The 21,389-nt window shown below is 42.0% G+C and overlaps 1 protein-coding gene across 1 annotated transcript in view; it reads right to left on the reverse strand.

Annotated features, from left to right (window-relative positions):
• Positions 1–15,846: 15,846 nt before the first annotated feature.
• The window catches only part of Ostgamma (oligosaccharide transferase gamma subunit), a 36,188-nt gene continuing 30,645 nt past the window's right edge, over positions 15,847–21,389 (reverse strand). The window contains exon 8 of the mRNA XM_071656667.1: positions 15,847–16,411. Coding sequence (XP_071512768.1) covers positions 16,396–16,411 — 16 coding nt within the window. The 3' untranslated portion in view covers positions 15,847–16,395. The remainder of the gene's footprint in view (positions 16,412–21,389) is intronic.

A 21,389-nucleotide genomic window follows, 5' to 3' on the forward strand; every position in this document is an offset into this window, starting at 1 on the left:
CACATGAGGGGGGAGGGGGTTGTTATTCCATGTGTGGCGAGGTGGCGATGGGAACAAATAAAGGCAGACAGTATGAATTATGTACATGTGTATATATGTATATGTCTGTGTGTGTATATATATGTGTACATTGAGATGTATAGGGTATGTATATTTGCGTGTGTGGACGTGTATGTATATACATATGTATGTGGGTGGGTTGGGCCATTCTTTCGTCGTCTGCTTCCTTGCGCTACCTCACTAACGCTGGAGACAGCGACAAAGCAAAATATATATATATATATATATATGTTATTTATTTTGCTTTGTCGCTGTCTCCCTAGTTAGCGAGGTAGCGCAAGGAAACAGACGAAATAGTGGCCCAACCCACCCACATACACATGTATATACATACACGTCCACACACGCAAATATATATACCTATACATTTCAATGTACACATATATATACACACACAGACATATACATATATACACATGTACATAATTCATACTGTGTGCCCTTATTTATTCCCATCGCCACCTTGCCACACATGGAATAACAACCCCCTCCCCCCTCATGTGTGCGAGGTAGCGCTAGGAAAAGAACAACAAGGACCCCATTCGTTCACACTCAGTCTCTAGCCGTCATGTAAAAATGCACCGAAACCACAGCTCCCTTTCCACATCCAGGCCCCACAGAACTTTCCGTGGCTTACCCCAGATGCTTCACATGCCCTGGTTCAATCCACTGACAGCACGTCGACCCCGGTATACCACATCGTTCCAATTCACTCTATTCCTTGCACGCCTTTCACCTTCCTGCATGTTCAGGCCCCGATCACTCAAAATCTTTTTCACTCCATCTTTCCTCCTCCAATTTGGTCTCACACTTCTCCTCATTCCCTCCACCTCTGACACATATATCCTCTTGGTCAATCTATCCTCACTCATTCTCTCCATGTGACCAAACCATTTCAAAACACCCTCTTCTGCTCTCTCAACCACACTCTTTTTATTCCCACACATCTCTGTTACCCTTACATAACTTATTCGATCAAACCACCTCACACCACATATTGTCCTCAACCATCTCATTTGCAGCACATCCACCCTCCTGCACACAGCTCTATCCATAGCCCACACCTCGCAACCATACAACATTGTTGGAACCACTATTCCTTCAAACATACCCATTTTTGCTTCCCGAGATAATGTTCTCGACTTCCAAACATTCTTCTAGGCTCCAAGAATTTTCGCCCCCTCCCCCACCCTATGATTCACTTCCGCTTCCATGGTTCCATCCGCTGCCAGATCCACTCCCAGATATCTAAAGCACTTCACTTCCTCCAGTTGTTCTCCATTCAAACTTACCTCCCAATTGACTTGAACCTCAACCCTACTGTACCTAATAACCTTGCTCTTATTCACATTTACTCTCAACTTTCTTCTTTCACACACTTTACCAAACTCAGTCACCAGCTTGTGCAGTTTCTCACATGAATCAGCCACCAGCGCTGTATTGTCAGCGAACAACAACTGACTCACTTCCCAAGCTCTCTCATCCACAACAGACTGCATACTTGCCCCTCTTTCCAAAACTCTTGCATTCACCTCCCTAACAACCCCATCCATAAACAAATTAAACAACCATGGAGACATCATACACCCCTGCCACAAACCTACATTCACTGAGAACCAATCACTTTCCTCTCTTCCTACACGTACACATGCCTTACGTCCTCGATAAAAACTTTTCACTGCTTCTAACAACTTGCCTCCCACACCATATATTCTTAATACCTTCCACAGAGCATCTCTATCAACTCTATCATATGCGTTCTCCAGATGCATAAATGCTACATACAAATCCATTTGCTTTTCTAAGTATTTCTCACATACATCCTTCAAAGCAAACACCTGATCCACACATCCTCTACCACTTCTGAAACCACATTGCTCTTCCCCAATCTGATGCTCTGTACATGCCTTTACCCTCTCAATCAATACCCTCCCATATAATTTACCAGGAATACTCAACAAACTTATACCTCTGTAATTTGAGCACTCACTCTTATCCCCTTTGCCTTTGTACAATGGCACTATGCAAGCATTCCGCCAATCCTCAGGCACCTCACCATGAATCATACATACATTAAATAACCTTACCAGCCAGTCAACAATAGTCACACCCTTTTTCAATAAATTCCACTGCAATACCATCCAAACCTGCTGCCTTGCTGGCTTTCATCTTCCGCAAAGCTTTTACTACCTCTTCTCTGTTTACCAAATCATTTTCCCTAACCCTCTCACTTTGCACACCACCTCGACCAAAACACCCTATATCTGCCACTCTATCATCAAACACATTCAACTAACCTTCAAAATACTCACTCCATCTCCTTCTCACATCACCACTACTTGTTATCACCTCCCCTTTAGTCCCTTTCACTGAAGTTCCCATTTGTTCCCTTGTCTTACACACTTTATTTACCTCCTTCCAAACCATTTTTTATTCTCCCTAAAATTTAATGATACTCTCTCATTTGTCCTCTTTTTCACCTCTTGCACATTTCTCTTGACCTCCTGCCTCTTTCTTTTATACATCTCCCGCTCATTTGCATTATTTCCCTGCAAAAATAGTCCAAATGCATCTCTCTTCTCTTTCACTAATAATCTTACTTTTTCATCCCACCACTCACTACCCTTTTTAATCAACCCACCTCCCACGCTTCTCATGCCACAAGCATCTTTTGCGCAAGCCATCGCTGCTTCCCTAAATACATCCCATTCCTCCCCCACTCCCCTTACCTCCTTTGTTCTCACCTTTTTCCATTCTGTGCTCAGTCTCTCCTGGTACTTCCTCACACAAGTCTCCTTCCCAAGCTCACTTACTCTCACCCCAACATTCTCTCTTTTCCCGAAAACCCCTACAAATCTTCACCTTCACCTCCACAAGATAATGATCAGACATCCCTCCAGTTGCACCTCTCAGCACATTAACATCCAAAAGTCTCTCTTTCGCGCGCCTATCAATTAACACATAATCCAATATATATATATATATATATATATATATATATATATATATATATATATATATATATATATATATATACATATATATATACATATATATATATATATATATATATATACATATATATATATTGGATTTCCAGCCTCCCGCTCCCTTCCCTTTTAGTCGCCTTCTACGACACGCAGGGAATACGTGGGAAGTATTCTTTCTCCCCTATCCCCAGGGATAATATACATATATATCTTTTTCTTTTTCTTTCAAACTATTCGCCATTTCCCGCATTAGCAAGGTAGCGTTAAGAACAGAGGACTGGGCCTTTGCGGGAATATCCTCACCTGGCCCCCTTCTCTGTTCCTTCTTTTGGAAAAAAAAAAAACGAGAGGGGAGGATTTCCAGCCCCTCGCTCCCTCCCCTTTTAGTCGCCTTCTACGACACGCAGGGAATACGTGGGAAGTATTCTTTCTCCCCTATATATATATATATATATATATATATATATATATATATATATATATATTTTTTTTTTTTTTTTTACCTCGTCGCTGTCTCCCGCGTTTGCGAGGTAGCACAAGGAAACAGACGAAAGAAATGGCCCAACCCCCCCCATACACATGTACATACGTCCACACACGCAAATATACATACCTACACAGCTTTCCATGGTTTACCCCGGACGCTTCACATGCCTTGATTCAATCCACTGACAGCACGTCAACCCCTGTATACCACATCGCTCCAATTCACTCTATTCCTTGCCCTCCTTTCACCCTCCTGCATGTTCAGGCCCCGATCACACAAAATCCTTTTCACTCCATCTTTCCACCTCCAATTTGGTCTCCCTCTTCTCCTCGTTCCCTCCACCTCCGACACATATATCCTCTTGGTCAATCTTTCCTCACTCATTCTCTCCATGTGCCCAAACCATTTCAAAACACCCTCTTCTGCTCTCTCAACCACGCTCTTTTTATTTCCACACATCTCTCTTACCCTTACGTTACTTACTCGATCAAACCACCTCACACCACACATTGTCCTCAAACATCTCATTTCCAGCACATCCATCCTCCTGCGCACAACTCTATCCATAGCCCACGCCTCGCAACCATACAACATTGTTGGAACCACTATTCCTTCAAACATACCCATTTTTGCTTTCCGAGATAATGTTCTCGACTTCCACACATTTTTCAAGGCTCCCAAAATTTTCGCCCCCTCCCCCACCCTATGATCCACTTCCGCTTCCATGGTTCCATCCGCTGACAGATCCACTCCCAGATATCTAAAACACTTCACTTCCTCCAGTTTTTCTCCATTCAAACTCACCTCCCAATTGACTTGACCCTCAACCCTACTGTACCTAATAACCTTGCTCTTATTCACATTTACTCTTAACTTTCTTCTTCCACACACTTTACCAAACTCCGTCACCAGCTTCTGCAGTTTCTCACATGAATCCGCCACCAGCGCTGTATCATCAGCGAACAACAACTGACTCACTTCCCAAGCTCTCTCATCCCCAACAGACTTCATACTTGCCCCTCTTTCCAAGACTCTTGCATTTACCTCCCTAACAACCCCATCCATAAACAAATTAAACAACCATGGAGACATCACACACCCCTGCCGCAAACCTACATTCACTGAAAACCAATCACTTTCCTCTCTTCCTACACGTACTCATGCCTTACATCCTCGATAAAAACTTTTCACTGCTTCTAACATATATATATATATATATATATATATATATATATATATATATATTTTTTTGCTTTGTCGCTGTCTCCCGCGTTTGCGAGGTAGCGCAAGGAAACAGACGAAAGAAATGGCCCAACCCACCCCCATACACATGTATATACATACGTCCACACACGCAAATATACATACCTACACAGTTTTCCATGCTTTACCCCAGACGCTTCACATGCCCTGATTCAATCCACTGACAGCACGTCAACCCCGGTATACCACATCGCTCCAATCCACTCTATTCCTTGCCCTCCTTTCACCCTCCTGCATGTTCAGGCCCCGATCACACAAAATCTTTTTCACTCCATCTTTCCACCTCCAATTTGGTCTCCCTCTTCTCCTCGTTCCCTCCAATATATATATTCATTTATTTTATTTATTTTGCTTTCTCGCTGTCTCCCGCATCTGCGAGGTAGCGCAAGGAAACAGACAAAAGAAATGGCCCATCCCACCCCCATACACATGTATATACATACACGTCCACACACGCAAATATACATACCTATACATCTCAATGTACACATATATATGCACACACAGACACATACATATATACCCATGCACACAATTCACACTGTCTGCCTTTATTCATTCCCATCGCCACCTCGCCACACATGGAATACCATCCCCCTACCCCCTCATGTGTGCGACGTAGCGCTAGGAAAAGACAACAAAGGCCCCATTCGTTCACATTCAGTCTCTAGCTGTCATGCAATAATGCCCGAAACCACAGTTCCCTTTCCACATCCAGGCCCCACACTACTTTCCCTGGTTTACCCCAGACGCTTCATATGCCCTGATTCAATCCACTGACAGCACGTCAACCCCGGTATACCACATCGATCCAATTCACTCTATTCCTTGCCCGCCTTTGACCCTCCTGCATGTTCAGACCCCAATCACTCAAAATCTTTTTCACTCCATCTTTCCACCTCCAATTTGGTCTCCCACTTCTCCTCGTTCCCTCCACCTCCGACACATATATCCTCTTGGTCAATCTTTCCTCACTCATTCTCTCCATGTGCCCAAACCATTTCAAAACACCCTCTTCTGCTCTCTCAACCACGCTCTTTTTATTTCCACACATCTCTCTTACCCTCACATTACTTACTCGATCAAACCACCTCACACCACATATTGTCCTAAAACATCTCATTTCCAGCACATCCACCCTCCTGCGCACAATCTATCCATAGCCCACGCCTCGCAACCATACAACATTGTTGGAACCACTATTCCTTCAAACATACCCATTTTTGCTTTCCACGATAATGTTCTCGACTTCCACACATTCTTCAAGGCTCCCAGGATTTTCGCCCCCTTCCCCACCCTATGATTCACTTCCGCTTCCATGGCTCCATCCGCTGCCAGATCCACTCCCAGATATCTAAAACACTTTACTTCCTCCAGTTTTTCTCCATTCAAACTTACCTCCTAATTGACTTGACCCTCAACCCTACTGTACCTAATAACCTTGCTCTTATTCACATTTACTCTTAACTTTCTTCTTTCACACACTTTACCAAACTCAGTCACCAGCTTCTGCAGTTTCTCACATGAATCAGCCACCAGCGCTGTATCATCAGCGAACAACAACTGACTCACTTCCAAAGCTCTCTCATTCACAACAGACTTCATACTTGCCCCTCTTTCCAAAACTCTTGCATTCACCTCCCTAACAACCCCATCCATGAACAAATTAAACAACCATGGAGACATCACACACCCCTGCCGCAAACCTACATTCATTGAGAACCAATCACTTTCCTCTCTTCCTACACGTACACATGCCTTACATCCTCGATAAAAACTTTTCACTGCTTCTAACAACTTGCCTCCCACACCATATATTCTTAATACCTTCCACAGAGCATCTCTATCAACTCTATCATATGCGTTCTCCAGATCCATAAATGCTACATACAAATCCATTTGCTTTTCTAAGTATTTCTCACATACATTCTTCAAAGCAAACACCTGATCCACACATCCTCTACCACTTCTGAAACCACACTGCTCTTCCCCAATCTGATGCTCTGTACATGCCTTCACCCTCTCAATCAATACCCTCCCATATAATTTACCAGGAATACTCAACAAACTTATACCTCTGTAATTTGAGCACTCACTCTTATACCCCTTCAGAGAAGAAGAGTGAATGTTGGGGTGAAGAGGGTGGTGAGAGTAAGTGAGCTTGGGAAGGAGACTGGTGTGAGGAAGTACCAGGAGAGACTGAGTACAGAATGGAAAAAGGTGAGAACAATGGAAGTAAGGGGAGTGGGGGAGAAATGGGATGTATTTAGGGAACCAGTGATGGATTGCGCAAAAGATGCTTGTGGCATGAGAAGTGTGGGAGGTGGGTTGATTATAAAGGGTAGTGAGTGGTGGGATGAAGAAGTAAGATTATTAGTGAAAGAGAAGAGAGAGGCATTTGGACGATTTTTGCAGGGAAAAAATGAAATTGAGTGGGAGATGTATAAAAGAAAGAGACAGGAGGTCAAGAGAAAGGTGCAAAAGGTGAAAAAGAGGGCAAATGAGAGTTGGGATGAGAGAGTATCATTAAATTTTAGGGAGAATAAAAAGATGTTCTGGAAGGAGGTAAATAAAGTGCGTAAGACAAGGGAGGAAATGGGAACTTCAGTGAAGGGCGCTAATGGGGAGGTGATGATAAGTGGTGGTGATGTGAGAAAGAGATGGAGTGAGTATTTTGAAGGTTTGTTGAATGTGTTTGATGATAGAGTGGCAGATATAGGGTGTTTTGGTCGAGGTGGTGTGCAAAGTGAGAGGGTTAGGGAAAATGATTTGGTAAACAGAGAGAGAGAGAAAGGTGCAAGAGAAAGGTGCAAGAGGTGAAAAAGAGGGCAAATGAGAGTTGGGGTGAGAGAGTATCATTAAATTTTAGGGAGAATAAAAAGATGTTCTGGAAGGAGGTAAATAAAGTGCGTAAGACAAGGGAGCAAATGGGAACTTCAGTGAAGGGCGCTAATGGGGAGGTGATAACAAGTAGTGGTGATGTGAGAAAGAGATGGAGTGAGTATTTTGAAGGTTTGTTGAATGTGTTTGATGATAGAGTGGCAGATATAGGGTGTTTTGGTCGAGGTTGTGTGCAAAGTGAGAGGGTTAGGGAAAATGATTTGGTAAACAGAGAGGTAGTAAAAACTTTGCGGAAGATGAAAGCCGGCAAGGCAGCAGGTTTGGATGGTATTGCAGTGGAATGTATTAAAAAAGGGGGTGACTGTATTGTTGACTGGTTGGTAAGGTTATTTAATGTATGTATCACTCATGGTGAGGTGCCTGAGGATTGGTGGAATGCGTGCATAGTGCCATTGTACAAAGGCAAAGGGGATAAGAGTGAGTGCTCAAATTACACATATATATATTTTTTTTTTTTTTTTATATACTTTGTCGCTGTCTCCCGCGTTTGCGAGGTAGCGCAAGGAAACAGACGAAAGAAATGGCCCAACCCCCCCCCCATACACATGTACATACACACGTCCACACACGCAAATATACATACCTACACAGCTTTCCATGGTTTACCCCGGACGCTTCACATGCCTTGATTCAATCCACTGACAGCACGTCAACCCCTGTATACCACATCGCTCCAATTCACTCTATTTCTTGCCCTCCTTTCACCCTCCTGCATGTTCAGGCCCCGATCACACAAAATCCTTTTCACTCCATCTTTCCACCTCCAATTTGGTCTCCCTCTTCTCCTCGTTCCCTCCACCTCCGACACATATATCCTCTTGGTCAATCTTTCCTCACTCATTCTCTCCATGTGCCCAAACCATTTCAAAACACCCTCTTCTGCTCTCTCAACCAAGCTCTTTTTATTTCCACACATCTCTCTTACCCTTACATTACTTACTCGATCAAACCACCTCACACCACACACTGTCCTCAAACATCTCATTTCCAGCACATCCACCCTCCTGCGCACAACTCTATCCATAGCCCATGCCTCGCAACCATACAACATTGTTGGAACTACTATTCCTTCAAACATACCCATTTTTGCTTTCCGAGATAATGTTCTCAACTTCCACACATTCTTCAAGGCTCCCAGGATTTTCGTCCCCTCCCCCACCCTATGATTCACTTCCGCTTCCATGGTTCCATCCGCTGCCAGATCCACTCCGAGATATCTAAAACACTTTACTTCCTCCAGTTTTTCTCCATTTAAACTTACCTCCCAATTGACTTGACCCTCAACCCTACTGTACCTAATAACCTTGCTCTTATTCACATTTACTCTTAACTTTCTTCTTTCCCACACTTTACCAACTCAGTCACCAGCTTCTGCAGTTTCTCACATGAATCAGCCACCAGCGCTGTATCATCAGCGAACAACAACTGACTCACTTCCCAAGCTCTCTCATCCACAACAGACTTCATACTTGCTCCTCTTTCCAAAACTCTTGCATTCACATCCCTAACAACCCCATCCATAAACAAATTAACAACCATGGAGACATGACACACCCCTGCCGCAAACCTACATTCACTGAGAACCAATCACTTTCCTCTCTTCCTACACGTACACATGCCTTACATCCTCGATAAAAACTTTTCACTGCTTCTAACAATTTGCCTCCCACACCATATATTCTTAATACCTTCCACAAAGCATCTCTATCAACTCTTATCATATGCCTTCTCCAGATCCATAAATGCTACATACAAATCCATTTGCTTTTCTAAGTATTTCTCACATACATTCTTCAAAGCAAACACCTGATCCACACATCCTCTACCACTTCTGAAACCACACTGCTCTTCCCCAATCTGATGCTCTGTACATGCCTTCACCCTCTCAATCAATACCCTCCCATATAATTTGCCAGGAATACTCAACAAACTTATACCTCTGTAATTTGAGCACTCACTCTTATCCCCTTTGCCTTTGTACAATGGCACTATGCACGCATTCCGCCAATCCTCAGGTACCTCACCAAGAGTCATACATACATTAAATAACCTTACCAACCAGTCAACAATACAGTCACCCACTTTTTTAATAAATTCCACTGCAATACCATCCAAACCTGCTGCCTTGGACGATTTTTGCAGGGAAAAAATGCAATTGAGTGGGAGACGTATAAAAGAAAGAGAAAGGAGGTCAAGAGAAAGGTGCAAGAGGTGAAAAAAAGGGCAAATGAGAGTTGGGGTGAGAGAGTATCATTAAATTTTAGGGAGGATAAAAAGATGTTCTGGAAGGAGGTAAATAAAGTGCATAAGACAAGGGAGCAAATGGGAACTTCAGTGAAGGGCGCAAATGGGGAGCTGATAACAAGTAGTGGTGATGTGAGAAGGAGATGGAGTGAGTATTTTGAAGGTTTGTTGAATGTGTTTGATGATAGAGTGGCAGATATAGGGTGTTTTGGTCGAGGTGGTGTGGAAAGTGCGAGGGTTAGGGAAAATGATTTGGTAAACAGAGAAGAGGTAGTAAAAGCTTTGCGGAAGATGAAAATAAATATATATATATATATTTTTTTCTTTCAAACTATTCGCCATTTCCCGCATTAGCGAGGTAGCGTTAAGAACAGAGGACTGGGCCTTTGAGGGAATACCCTCACCTGGCCCAATTCTCTGTTCCTTCTTTTGGAAAATTGAAAAAAAAAAAAAAAAAAAAACGAGAGGGGAGGATTTCCAGCCCCCCGCTCCCTCCCCTTTTAGTCGCCTTCTACGACACGCAGGGAATACGTGGGAAGTATTCTTAATCCCCTATCCCCAGGGATAATATATATATATATATATATATATATATATATATATATATATATATATATATATATATATATATTCTGCCAATCCTCAGGCACCTCACCATGAGTCATACATACATTAAATAACCTTACCAACCAGTCAACAATACAGTCACCCCCTTTTTTAATAAATTCCACTGCAATACCATCCAAACCTGCTGCCTTGCCGGCTTTCATCTTCCGCAAAGCTTTCACTACCTCTTCTCTGTTTACCAAATCATTTTCCCTAACCCTCTCACTTTGCACACCACCTCGACCAAAACACCCTATATCTGCCACTCTATCATCAAACACATTCAACAAACCTTCAAAATACTCACTCCATCTCCTTCTCACATCACCACTACTTGTTATCACCTCCCCATTTGCACCCTTCACTGAAGTTCCCATTTGCTCCCTTGTCTTACGCACTTTATTTACCTCCTTCCAGAACATCTTTTTATTCTCCCTAAAATTTAATGATACTCTCTCACCCCAACTCTCATTTGCGTGCATAGTGCCATTGTACAAAGGCAAAGGGGATAAGAGTGAGTGCTCAAATTACAGAGGTATAAGTTTGTTGAGTATTCCTGGTAAATTATATGGGAGGGTATTGATTGAGAGGGTGAAGGCATGTACAGAGCATCAGATTGGGGAAGAGCAGTGTGGTTTCAGAAGTGGTAGAGGATGTGTGGATCAGGTGTTTGCTTTGAAGAATGTATGTGAGAAATACTTAGAAAAGCAAATGGATTTGTATGAAGCATTTATGGATCTGGAGAAGGCATATGATAGAGTTGATAGAGATGCTCTGTGGAAGGTATTAAGAATATATGGTGTGGGAGGAAAGTTGTTAGAAGCAGTGAAAAGTTTTTATCGAGGATGTAAGGCATGTGTACGTGTAGGAAGAGAGGAAAGTGATTGGTTCTCAGTGAATGTAGGTTTGCGGCAGGGGTGTGTGATGTCTCCATGGTTGTTTAATTTGTTTATGGATGGGGTTGTTAGGGAGGTAAATGCAAGAGTTTTGGAAAGAGGGGCAAGTATGAAGTCTGTTGGGGATGAGAGAGCTTGGGAAGTGAGTCAGTTGTTGTTCGCTGATGATACAGCGCTGCTGGCTGATTCATGTGAGAAACTGCAGAAGTTGGTGACTGAGTTTGGTAAAGTGTGTGGAAGAAGAAAGTTAAGAGTAAATGTGAATAAGAGCAAGGTTATTAGGTACAGTAGGGTTGAGGGTCAAGTCAATTGGGAGGTGAGTTTGAATGGAGAAAAACTGGAGGAAGTGAAGTATTTTAGATATCTGGGAGTGGATCTGGCAGCGGATGGAACCATGGAAGCGGAAGTGGATCATAGGGTGGGGGAGGGGGCAAAAATTCTGGGGGCCTTGAAGAATGTGTGGAAGTCGAGAACATTATCTCGGAAAGCAAAAATGGGTATGTTTGAAGGAATAGTGGTTCCAACAATGTTGTATGGTTGCGAGGCGTGGGCTATGGATAGAGTTGTGCGCAGGAGGATGGATGTGCTGGAAATGAGATATTTGAGGACAATGTGTGGTGTGAGGTGGTTTGATCGAGTGAGTAACGTAAGGGTAAGAGAGATGTGTGGAAATAAAAAGAGCGTGGTTGAGAGAGCAGAAGAGGGTGTTTTGAAGTGGTTTGGGCACATGGAGAGGATGAGTGAGGAAAGATTGACCAAGAGGATATATGTGTCGGAGGTGGAGGGAACAAGGAGAAGAGGGAGACCAAATTGGAGGTGGAAAGATGGAGTGAAAAAGATTTTGTGTGATCGGGGCCTGAACATGCAGGAGGGTGAAAGGAGGGCAAGGAATAGAGTGAATTGGAGCGATGTGGTATACCGGGGTTGACGTGCTGTCAGTGGATTGAATCAAGGCATGTGAAGCGTCTGGGGTAAGCTATGGAAAGCTGTGTAGGTATGTATATTTGCGTGTGTGGACGTATGTATATACATGTGTATGGGGGGGGTTGGGCCATTTCTTTCGTCTGTTTCCTTGCGCTACCTCGCAAACGCGGGAGACAGCGACAAAGTATAATATATATATATATATATAATATATATATATATATATATTTTAATCTATAAAAAATGCAATCTAATCCATAGGGACCAAAGACAACTTAAGGACTAAGAAGCAAGACAAACTCATTGAACCATAATGCTTTAAGATTACATATGTTCAAAAATCCAACACCAAGTGAATATGGAATAGCTAACATACAAACTGGGATGACAGACAATAAATATAATCACAAAGCAAATTAGAGGTTATATATGACAGCTGCCTGAGCACCGTGTAGGTGGTTGCCACGACAAGAAAAGGACACCTGAACTGGTGAAGCCAGCATTTTGCCACCATGATTTCACTGTTATATTGAAAATGTTGGGTATCTTGGGTGTGGGAATTGCATTAGCTTTGTTGACTTGAGACTAGGATCAGCGAGGAAAGGGTGGCTGTGCTGCTCTTGGCATATATAAATTTATTTATTTATTTTGCTTTGTCGCTGTCTCCCGCGTTAGCGAGGTAGCACAAGGAAACAGACAAAAGAAATGGCCCAACCCACCCACATACACATGTATATACATACATATCCACACACGCAAATATACATACCTATACATCTCAACGTATACATATATATACACACACAGACAGATACACATGTACATAATTCATACTGTCTGCCCTTATTCATTCCCATCGCCACCCCGCCACACATGAAATAACACCCCCCTCCCCCAAATGTGCACAAGGTAGCGCTAGGAAATGACAACAAAGGGCACATTCGTTCACACTCAGTCTCTAGCTGTCATGTAATGATGCACCGAAACCACAGCTCCCTTTCCACATCCAGGCCCCACACAACTTTCCATGGTTTACCCCAGACGCTTCACATGCCCTGGTTCAATCCATTAACAGCACGTCGACCCCGGTATACCACATCGTTCCAATTCACTCTATTCCTTGCACGCCTTTCACCCTCCTGCATGTTCAGGCCCCAATCACTGAAAATCTTTTTCACTCCATCTTTCCACCTCCAATTTGGTCTCCCACTTCTCCTCGTTCCCTCCACCTCTGACACATATATCCTCTTGGTCAAGCTTTCCTCACTCATTCTCTCCATGTGACCAAACAATTTCAAAACACCCTCTTCTGCTCTCTCGACCACACTCTTTTTATTACCACACATCTCTCTTACCCTATTATTACTTACTCGATCAAACCATCTCACACCACATATTGTCCTCAAACATCTCATTTCCAGCACATCCACCCTCCTGCGCACAACTCTATCCATAGCCCATGCCTCGCAACCATATAACATTGTTGGAACCACTATTCCTTCAAACATACCCATTTTTGCTTTCCGAGATAATGTTCTCGACTTCCACACATTCTTCAACGCTCCCAGAACTTTCGCCCCCTCCCCCACCCTATCATTCACTTCCACTTCCATGGTTGCATCCGCTGCCAAATCCACTCCCAGATATCTAAAACACTTCACTTCCTCCAGCTTTTCTCTATTCAAACTTACCTCCCACTTGACTTGTCCCTCAACCCTACTCTACCTAATAACCTTGCTCTTATTCACATTTACTCTCAGCTTTCTTCTTTCACACACTTTACCAAACTCAGTCACCAGCTTCTGCAGTTTCTCACACAAATCAGCCACCAGTGCTGTATCATCAGCGAACAACAACTGACTCACTTCCCAAGCTCTCTCATCCACAACAGACTGCATACTTGCCCCTCTTTCCAAAACTTTATTCCCTTTGCCTTCATACAATGGCATAATAATGCAATCTGCCAATCCTCAGGCACCTCACCATAATCCATACGTGCATTGTAAATCCTGACTAACCAATCAACCACACAGTCACCCCATTTCTTACTAAATTTGACAGGAATGCCATCCATTCCGGCTGCCTTGCCAAATTTAATCCTATGTACAGCTTTCACCATCTCTTCTCTCTTCACCAAACCACATACCATCCCAACCCAGGTAGCCTACATCTGCCACCCTATCATTAAACACATTCAACAATCCTTCAAAATACTCATTCCGTCTCGTGCTCACTTCATCACTATCTATTACCACTTTCCTTTTGCCCCCTTCATGGATGATCCTATTTGTTCTCTTGATTTTTTCAGTCGTGGACAAAAGTCCATGTCAAGGCCAAGCCTTAATTGAAATATAGAGAAAATTATGAAACGGAAAAAGAAAAGACAAGGGAAAATATTTACAAATTATGGAAAGTGAAAAACCCCAACCCTCATTTGCCCTCTTTTTCAACCCCAACACATTCTTGACCTCCTAAAACTTCCTCTTCAACATCCCCCAATCATTTGCGCTCCTTCCTTGTAAGTACTGCCCAAATGCCTCACTTGTCAAGTTAATTACCTATGATTTGATTAAACTTTTATACTTACTTGTTGACATGTTATAATCCATTATAAGTAATGGTGACTGATTACAGCATGAACCAAAAGACAAAACACTGTCAACTGAAAGCAGATTAGACAAGAGATATTAGTACAATGTAATACAGTATGATGATCCTTTATTAATTACAGTGCACATCATGTTAAACATATTGTACTGATAACATTACAAGGCTTAAATTATTCCATACTTGAAATGGTGTCTGGTTACAAAAAAATGGTCTTCACCTTCATTCTTTGGTATTCGTATCAGCATGCATCACCTAAAATTATTTAATTATAAAATCTGAAGCTGAAAATATTACATGAACCTGAGCAATATAGAAACTATGAATGTTAAAATCATATAAAAATATTTTCACTCCATTATGTACATCATTTCCTTTTCAGCCACTTTCAAACATGGTGAGTTAGAAGAATCACAGTCATATTATGCACTTCTTATGATTTCAAGTGAGCTCAAGTATCTATACCATGAAAGCTGGAAATGGAGTTCATTATAATAAAGAGAAAGATAGATTACCTTTAACTACAGCACTATGAACAATCTTGCCAGTTCAGTGACTGTTGAGAGATTGTCATGAATGTTGGCTGAGGTGGGGAAGTTTGAGAGATTGTCATGAATGTTGGCTAAGGTGGGGAGGTTTGGTGGTGTATTTCACAACTAGTTGCATGAGATAGTTATGACTAAGCCAATGTTTACAGCCCATCCTTTGAACACACTAGTTACTTTTCTACTTGCATTAAGCTTGACTATATCAGTAATAATGCTCTTGGCTACAATAACTCAATGGTCCATGAAAGAACTTCAGTAAAGTTAATGGCAATTAAGGTTGCTTGAAACTACCAAAAGTTAGGTAAAAAAAGAAAAAGAAATCTGATGTATTCCTTTTATTATAGCATTTTAATTACAAAGTTGACCAGCTTACCTTTAAATTTACAAGTCACAATTTGGACAGAACAAAACTTAACTGATTTCTCAAAACTATAATAAGCTTCTGGTAAAATCAAACCTCTAAATCACACACTGATATCACACAGCAAACTGTGATATATTTGTATTCTAAGAGACTGCAATTACCTTATAAATGCTACAATAGGGTAAGCTGTCACCTTAATATCTGGAATACAGTGACTAACAGTAGTAAATATCCTCTTGAATCATGTATCCATCATTACAAAAGAAAGACTTGTAGTTATATTAGGAATATATTTACATCAGCCGTGAGTAGATGATGAATAAAAATACACTTGATCAAAATAAAACTGTCATTAATGAAAAGAGGTTCTTTTTAGATCTAAAGTGAAATGATTCAATGGCTCAGTGTAATGTCCTTACCTATATAAAATTCACACTTTAACCAGGTTAGAAACATTCTTTGAAGGAAACAGTCAGTAGGCTTCCCTTCCTTCCTCTCCCAGTATCTATTTAAAGAGAAAGCTGAAACATAAGAAAAAAATACCTTCAGAAAATCATAATAATTTCTCTGTTACATTGCCTTTTCCTACATTCAGAGCAGGGTTGTGCATGCAGATTATTCAGAAAAAAAGCAAACTAAAGTCCCTCTCCATATACATTTTTTAAGAACTACCATCAACATTTGAAAGACATACCAACCTCTTAAAATCCTACCAAGTTTTCCTTCCAACAAAAAAAATTCACAAATCATAAGTTATCTAAGAAAATGTATTTAACCTGATGATTTCATAGGTGTGAGCAGGGGCTGGAAATCCTACCCTCCAGTTTTTACTTTTCCAAAAGAGGGACCAAAGAAGGGGGCCAAGAGAGGATTTTTTCTCTAAGACTCAGTCCTCTGTTCTAAACACTACCTTGCTAATGCAGGAGATGACAAACATGTATAGAAAAAAAAAATCATATGTAATCATAAAATAATGAAATCAGTTTTTTCTTTCACTATAATAACATGGAAGTTCTGTAGATGTTTCACCACAATCACTAAAATGTGCCACCATGCATGTTATATCGTTTATTTCACCTACACCAAAATACTGACTATGGGTTATTAGTATGTTACCCAGTACAATAAATTTTTTCTTGTACCAATTAATGCCTCATTGATAATCATTTCATAACACAAAAACCATACAAGTTTGTAAAATTACCAGCAGCATTAGTTTGGCTCACTATTGCCAAGGTAAGCCAGGCATTGCCACACTCTGCATCCACTTTGGCTAGAAAACCTTCTGCTTCATCTTGGTTAACTTAGAGTGCTGAAAGAGTCAAGGTCCATAAAATTGCTCCGCACATGATCCAAAGAGAGATCATCATCGTCAAATAATTCAGGGTTACCTTCTGCCTGGTCTTCTAAATCTAGCTAAATACCGGTCAATTTCCTTCCCAGAAAACTTAAGAAAATGCACTCTCATTGGCTTGGCTGGAAGATGACTGATGGTAGGCAGAAATTACTGCACACTACCACTACAGCCACCATCTAAGCTTGGTGTACAGCCTTGAAACAAACTCACAAAACTATACATAAATATCCATCTAGAGGTGTCACGGCATGCATAAATATCCATGTGAATACTTGCCTAACATAAGAAAGAATAATTTGCAAAGTAGAAATACCTCAACAAGTACATAAGGAAATAAGAAAAATTAAGAAAGCCACGAAGTCTGGCAAATAGTAACTGTTAAATATACTTTGGATAAGTGAGGCCATCAAGTGAAATGGTTAGTAAATACAGTAAAAATAATCCTACAATGATGCAAGAAGAGATATCTTACAGTATCTGGCAGTTATGTGCCAATCGCCATTCTCTGTTCCTCACTAATGATATTGTTAATAATATAAAAGACTTTGATCCCTGGGGATAGGGGAGAAAGAATACTTCCCATGTTTTCCCTGCGTGTCGTAGAAGGCAACTAAAAGGGGAGGCAGCGGGGGGCTGGAAATCCTTCCCTCTCATTTTTTTTTTAATTTTCCAAAAGGGGAGCAGAGAAGGGGGCCATGTGAGGATATTCCCTCAAAGGCTCAGTCCTCTGTTCTTAGTGCTACCTCGCTAATGCAAGAAATGGCAAATAGTGTGAAAAAAAATAAAATAGAAGACTTGGGGATAGGGGAGAAGGAATACATCCCACACATTCCTCACGTGTCGTAGAAGGTGACTAAAGGGGATGGGAGCAGGGGGCTGGAAACCCTCCCCTCCTTGCATTTTAACTTCCTAAAAGGGGAAACAGAAGAAGGAGTCACGCAGGGAGTGCTCATCCTCCTCGAAGGCTCAGATTGGGGTGTCTAAATGTGTGTGGATGTAACCAAGATGAGAAAAAAGGAGAGATAGGTAGTATGTTTGAGGAGAGGAACCTGGATGTTTTGGCTCTGAGTGAAATGAAGCTCAAGAGTAAAGGGGAAGAGTGGTTTGGGAATGTCTTGGGAGTAAAGTCAGGGGTTAGTGTGGGGACAAGAGCAAGGGAAGGAGTAGCACTACTCCTGAAACAGGAGTGGTGGTGTATGTGATAGAGTGTAAAAAAGTAAACTCTAGATTGATATGGGTAAAACTGAAAGTTGATGGAGAGAGATGAGTGATTATTGGTGCATATGCACCTGGGCATGAGAAGAAAGATCATGAGAGGCAAGTGTTTTGGGAGCAACTGAGTGAGTGTGTTAGTAGTTTTGATGCATGAGACCAGGTTATAGTGATGGGTGATTTGAATGCAAAGGTGAGTAATGTGGCAGCTGAGGGAATAATTGGTGTACATGGGGTGTTCAGTGTTGTAAATGGAAATGGTGAAGAGCCTGTAGATTTATGTGCTGAAAAAGGACTGGTGACTGGGAATACCTGGTTTAAAAAGAGAGATATACATAAGTACACGTATGTAAGTAAGAGAGATGGCCAGAGAGCGTTATTGGATTACGTGTTAATTGACAGGCGTGTGAAAGAGAGACTTTTGGATGTTAATGTGCTGAGAGGTGCAACTGGAGGGATGTCTGATCATTATCTTGTGGAGGTGAAGGTGAAGATTTGTAGAGGTTTTCAGAAAAGAAGAGAGAATGTTGGGGTGAAAAGAGTGGTGAGAGTAAGTGAGCTTGGGAAGGAGACTTGTGTGAGGAAGGACCAGGAGAGACTGAGTACAGAATGGAAAAAGGTGAGAACAAAGGAGGTAAGGGGAGTGGGGGAGGAATGGGATGTATTTAGGGAAGCAGTGATGGTTTGTACAGAAGATGCTTGTGGCATGAGAAGCGTGGGAGGTGGGCAGATTAGAAAGGGTAGTGAGTGGTGGGATGAAGAAGTAAGATTATAAGTGAAAGAGAAGAGAAAGGCATTTGGACGATTTTTGCAGGGAAATAATGCAAATGAGTGGGAGATGTATAAAAGAAAGAGGCAGGACGTCAAGAGAAAGGTGCAAGAGGTGAAAAAGAGGGCAAATGAGAGTTGGGGTGAGAGAGTATCATCAAATTTTAGGGAGAATAAAAAGATGTTTTGGAAGGAGGTAAATAAAGTACTTAAAACAAGGGAACAAATGGGAACTTCAGTGAAGGGGGCAAGTGGGGAGGTGATAACAAGTAATGGTGATGTGAAAAGGAGATGGAGTGTGTTTTGAAGGTTTGTTGAATGCGTTTGATGATAGAGTGGCAGATATAGGGTGTTTTGGTCGAGGTGATGTGCAAAGTAAGAGGGTTAGGGAAAATGATTGGTAAACAGAGAAGAGGTAGTAAAAGCTTTGCAGAAGATGAAAGCTGGCAAGGCAGCGGGTTTGGATGGTACTGCAGTGGAATTTGTTAAAAAAGGGGGTGACTGTATTGTTGCCTGGTTGGTAAGGTTATTTCATGTATGTATGACTCATGGTGAGGTGCCTGAGGATTGGCAGAATGCTTGCATAGTGCCTGCCATTGTACAAAGGTAAAGGGGATAAAAGTGAGTGGTCAAATTACTGAGGTATAAGTTTGTTGAGTATTCCTGGGAAATTATATGGGAGGGTATTGATTGAGAGGGTGAAGGCATGTACAGAGCATCAGATTGGGGAAGAGCAGTGTGGTTTCAGAAGTGGTAGAGGGTGTGTGGATCAGGTGTTTGTTTTGAAGAATGTATGTGAGAAATACTTAGAAAAGCAAATGGATTTGTATGTAGCATTTATGGATCTGGAGAAGGCATACAATAGAGTTGATAGAGATGCTCTGTGGAAGGTATTAAGAATATATGGTGTGGGAGGCAAGTTGTTAGAAGCAGTGAAAAGTTTTTATCGAGGATGTAAGGCATGTGTACGTGTAGGAAGAGAGGAAAGTGATTGGTTCTCAGTGAATGTAGGTTTGCGCCAGAGGTGTGTGATGTCTCCATGGTTGTTTAATTTGTTTAAGGATGGGGTTGTTAGGGAGGTGAATGAAGGAGTTTTGCAAAGAGGGGCAAGTATGAAGTCTGTTGTGGATGAGAGAGCTTGGGAAGTGAGTCAGTTGTTGTTCGCTGATGATACAGCGCTGGTGGCTGATTCGTGTGAGAAACTGCAGAAGCTGGTGACTGAGTTTGGTAAAGTGGGTGAAAGAAGAAAGCTGAAACTAAATGTGAATAACAGCAAGGTTATTAGGTACAGTAGGGTTGAGGGACAAGTCAATTGGGAGGTAAGTTTGAATGGAAAAAACTGGAGGAAGTAAAGTGTTTTAGATATCTGGGAGTGGATTTGGCAGCGGATGGAACCATGGAAGCGGAAGTGAATCATAGGGTGGGGGAGGGGGCAACAGTTCTGGGAGCGTTGAAGAATGTGCGGAAGTCGAGAACATGATCTTGGAAAGCAAAAATGGGTATTTTTGAAGGAAAAGTGGTTCCAACAATGTTATATGGTTGCGAGGTGTGGGCTATAGATAGAGTTGTGCAGAAGATGGTGGATGTGCTGGAAATGAGATGTTTAAGGACAATATGTGGTGTGAGGTGGTTTGATCAAGTAAGTAATAATAGGGTAAGAGAGATGTGTGGTAATAAAAAGAGTGTGGTTGAGAGAGCAGAAGAGGGTGTGTTGAAATGGTTTGATCACATGGAGAGAATGAGTGAGGAAAGATTAACCAAGAGGATATATGTGTCAGAGGTGGAGGGAACGAGGAGAAGTGGGAGACCAAATTGGAGGTGGAAAGATGGAGAGAAAGATTTTGAGTGATCGGGGCCTGAACATGCAGGAGGGTGAAAGGCATGCAAGGAATAGAGTGAATTGGAACGATGTGGTATACCGGGGTCAACGTGCTGTCAATGGATTGAACCAGGGCATGGTGAAGGGTCTGGGGTAAACCATGGAAAGTTCTGTGGGGCCTGGATGTGGAAAGGGAGCTGTGGTTTCTGTGTATTATTACACGACAGCTAGAGACTGAATGTGAACGAAAGTGGCCTTTGTTGTCTTTTCATAGCGCGACCTCACGCACATTTGGGGGGAGGGGGTGGTTATTTTCATGTGTGGCAGGTTGGCGATGGAAATG

The sequence above is a fragment of the Panulirus ornatus genome, chromosome 63, assembly GCF_036320965.1.
Source record: "Panulirus ornatus isolate Po-2019 chromosome 63, ASM3632096v1, whole genome shotgun sequence".
NCBI lineage: Eukaryota > Metazoa > Arthropoda > Malacostraca > Decapoda > Palinuridae > Panulirus > Panulirus ornatus.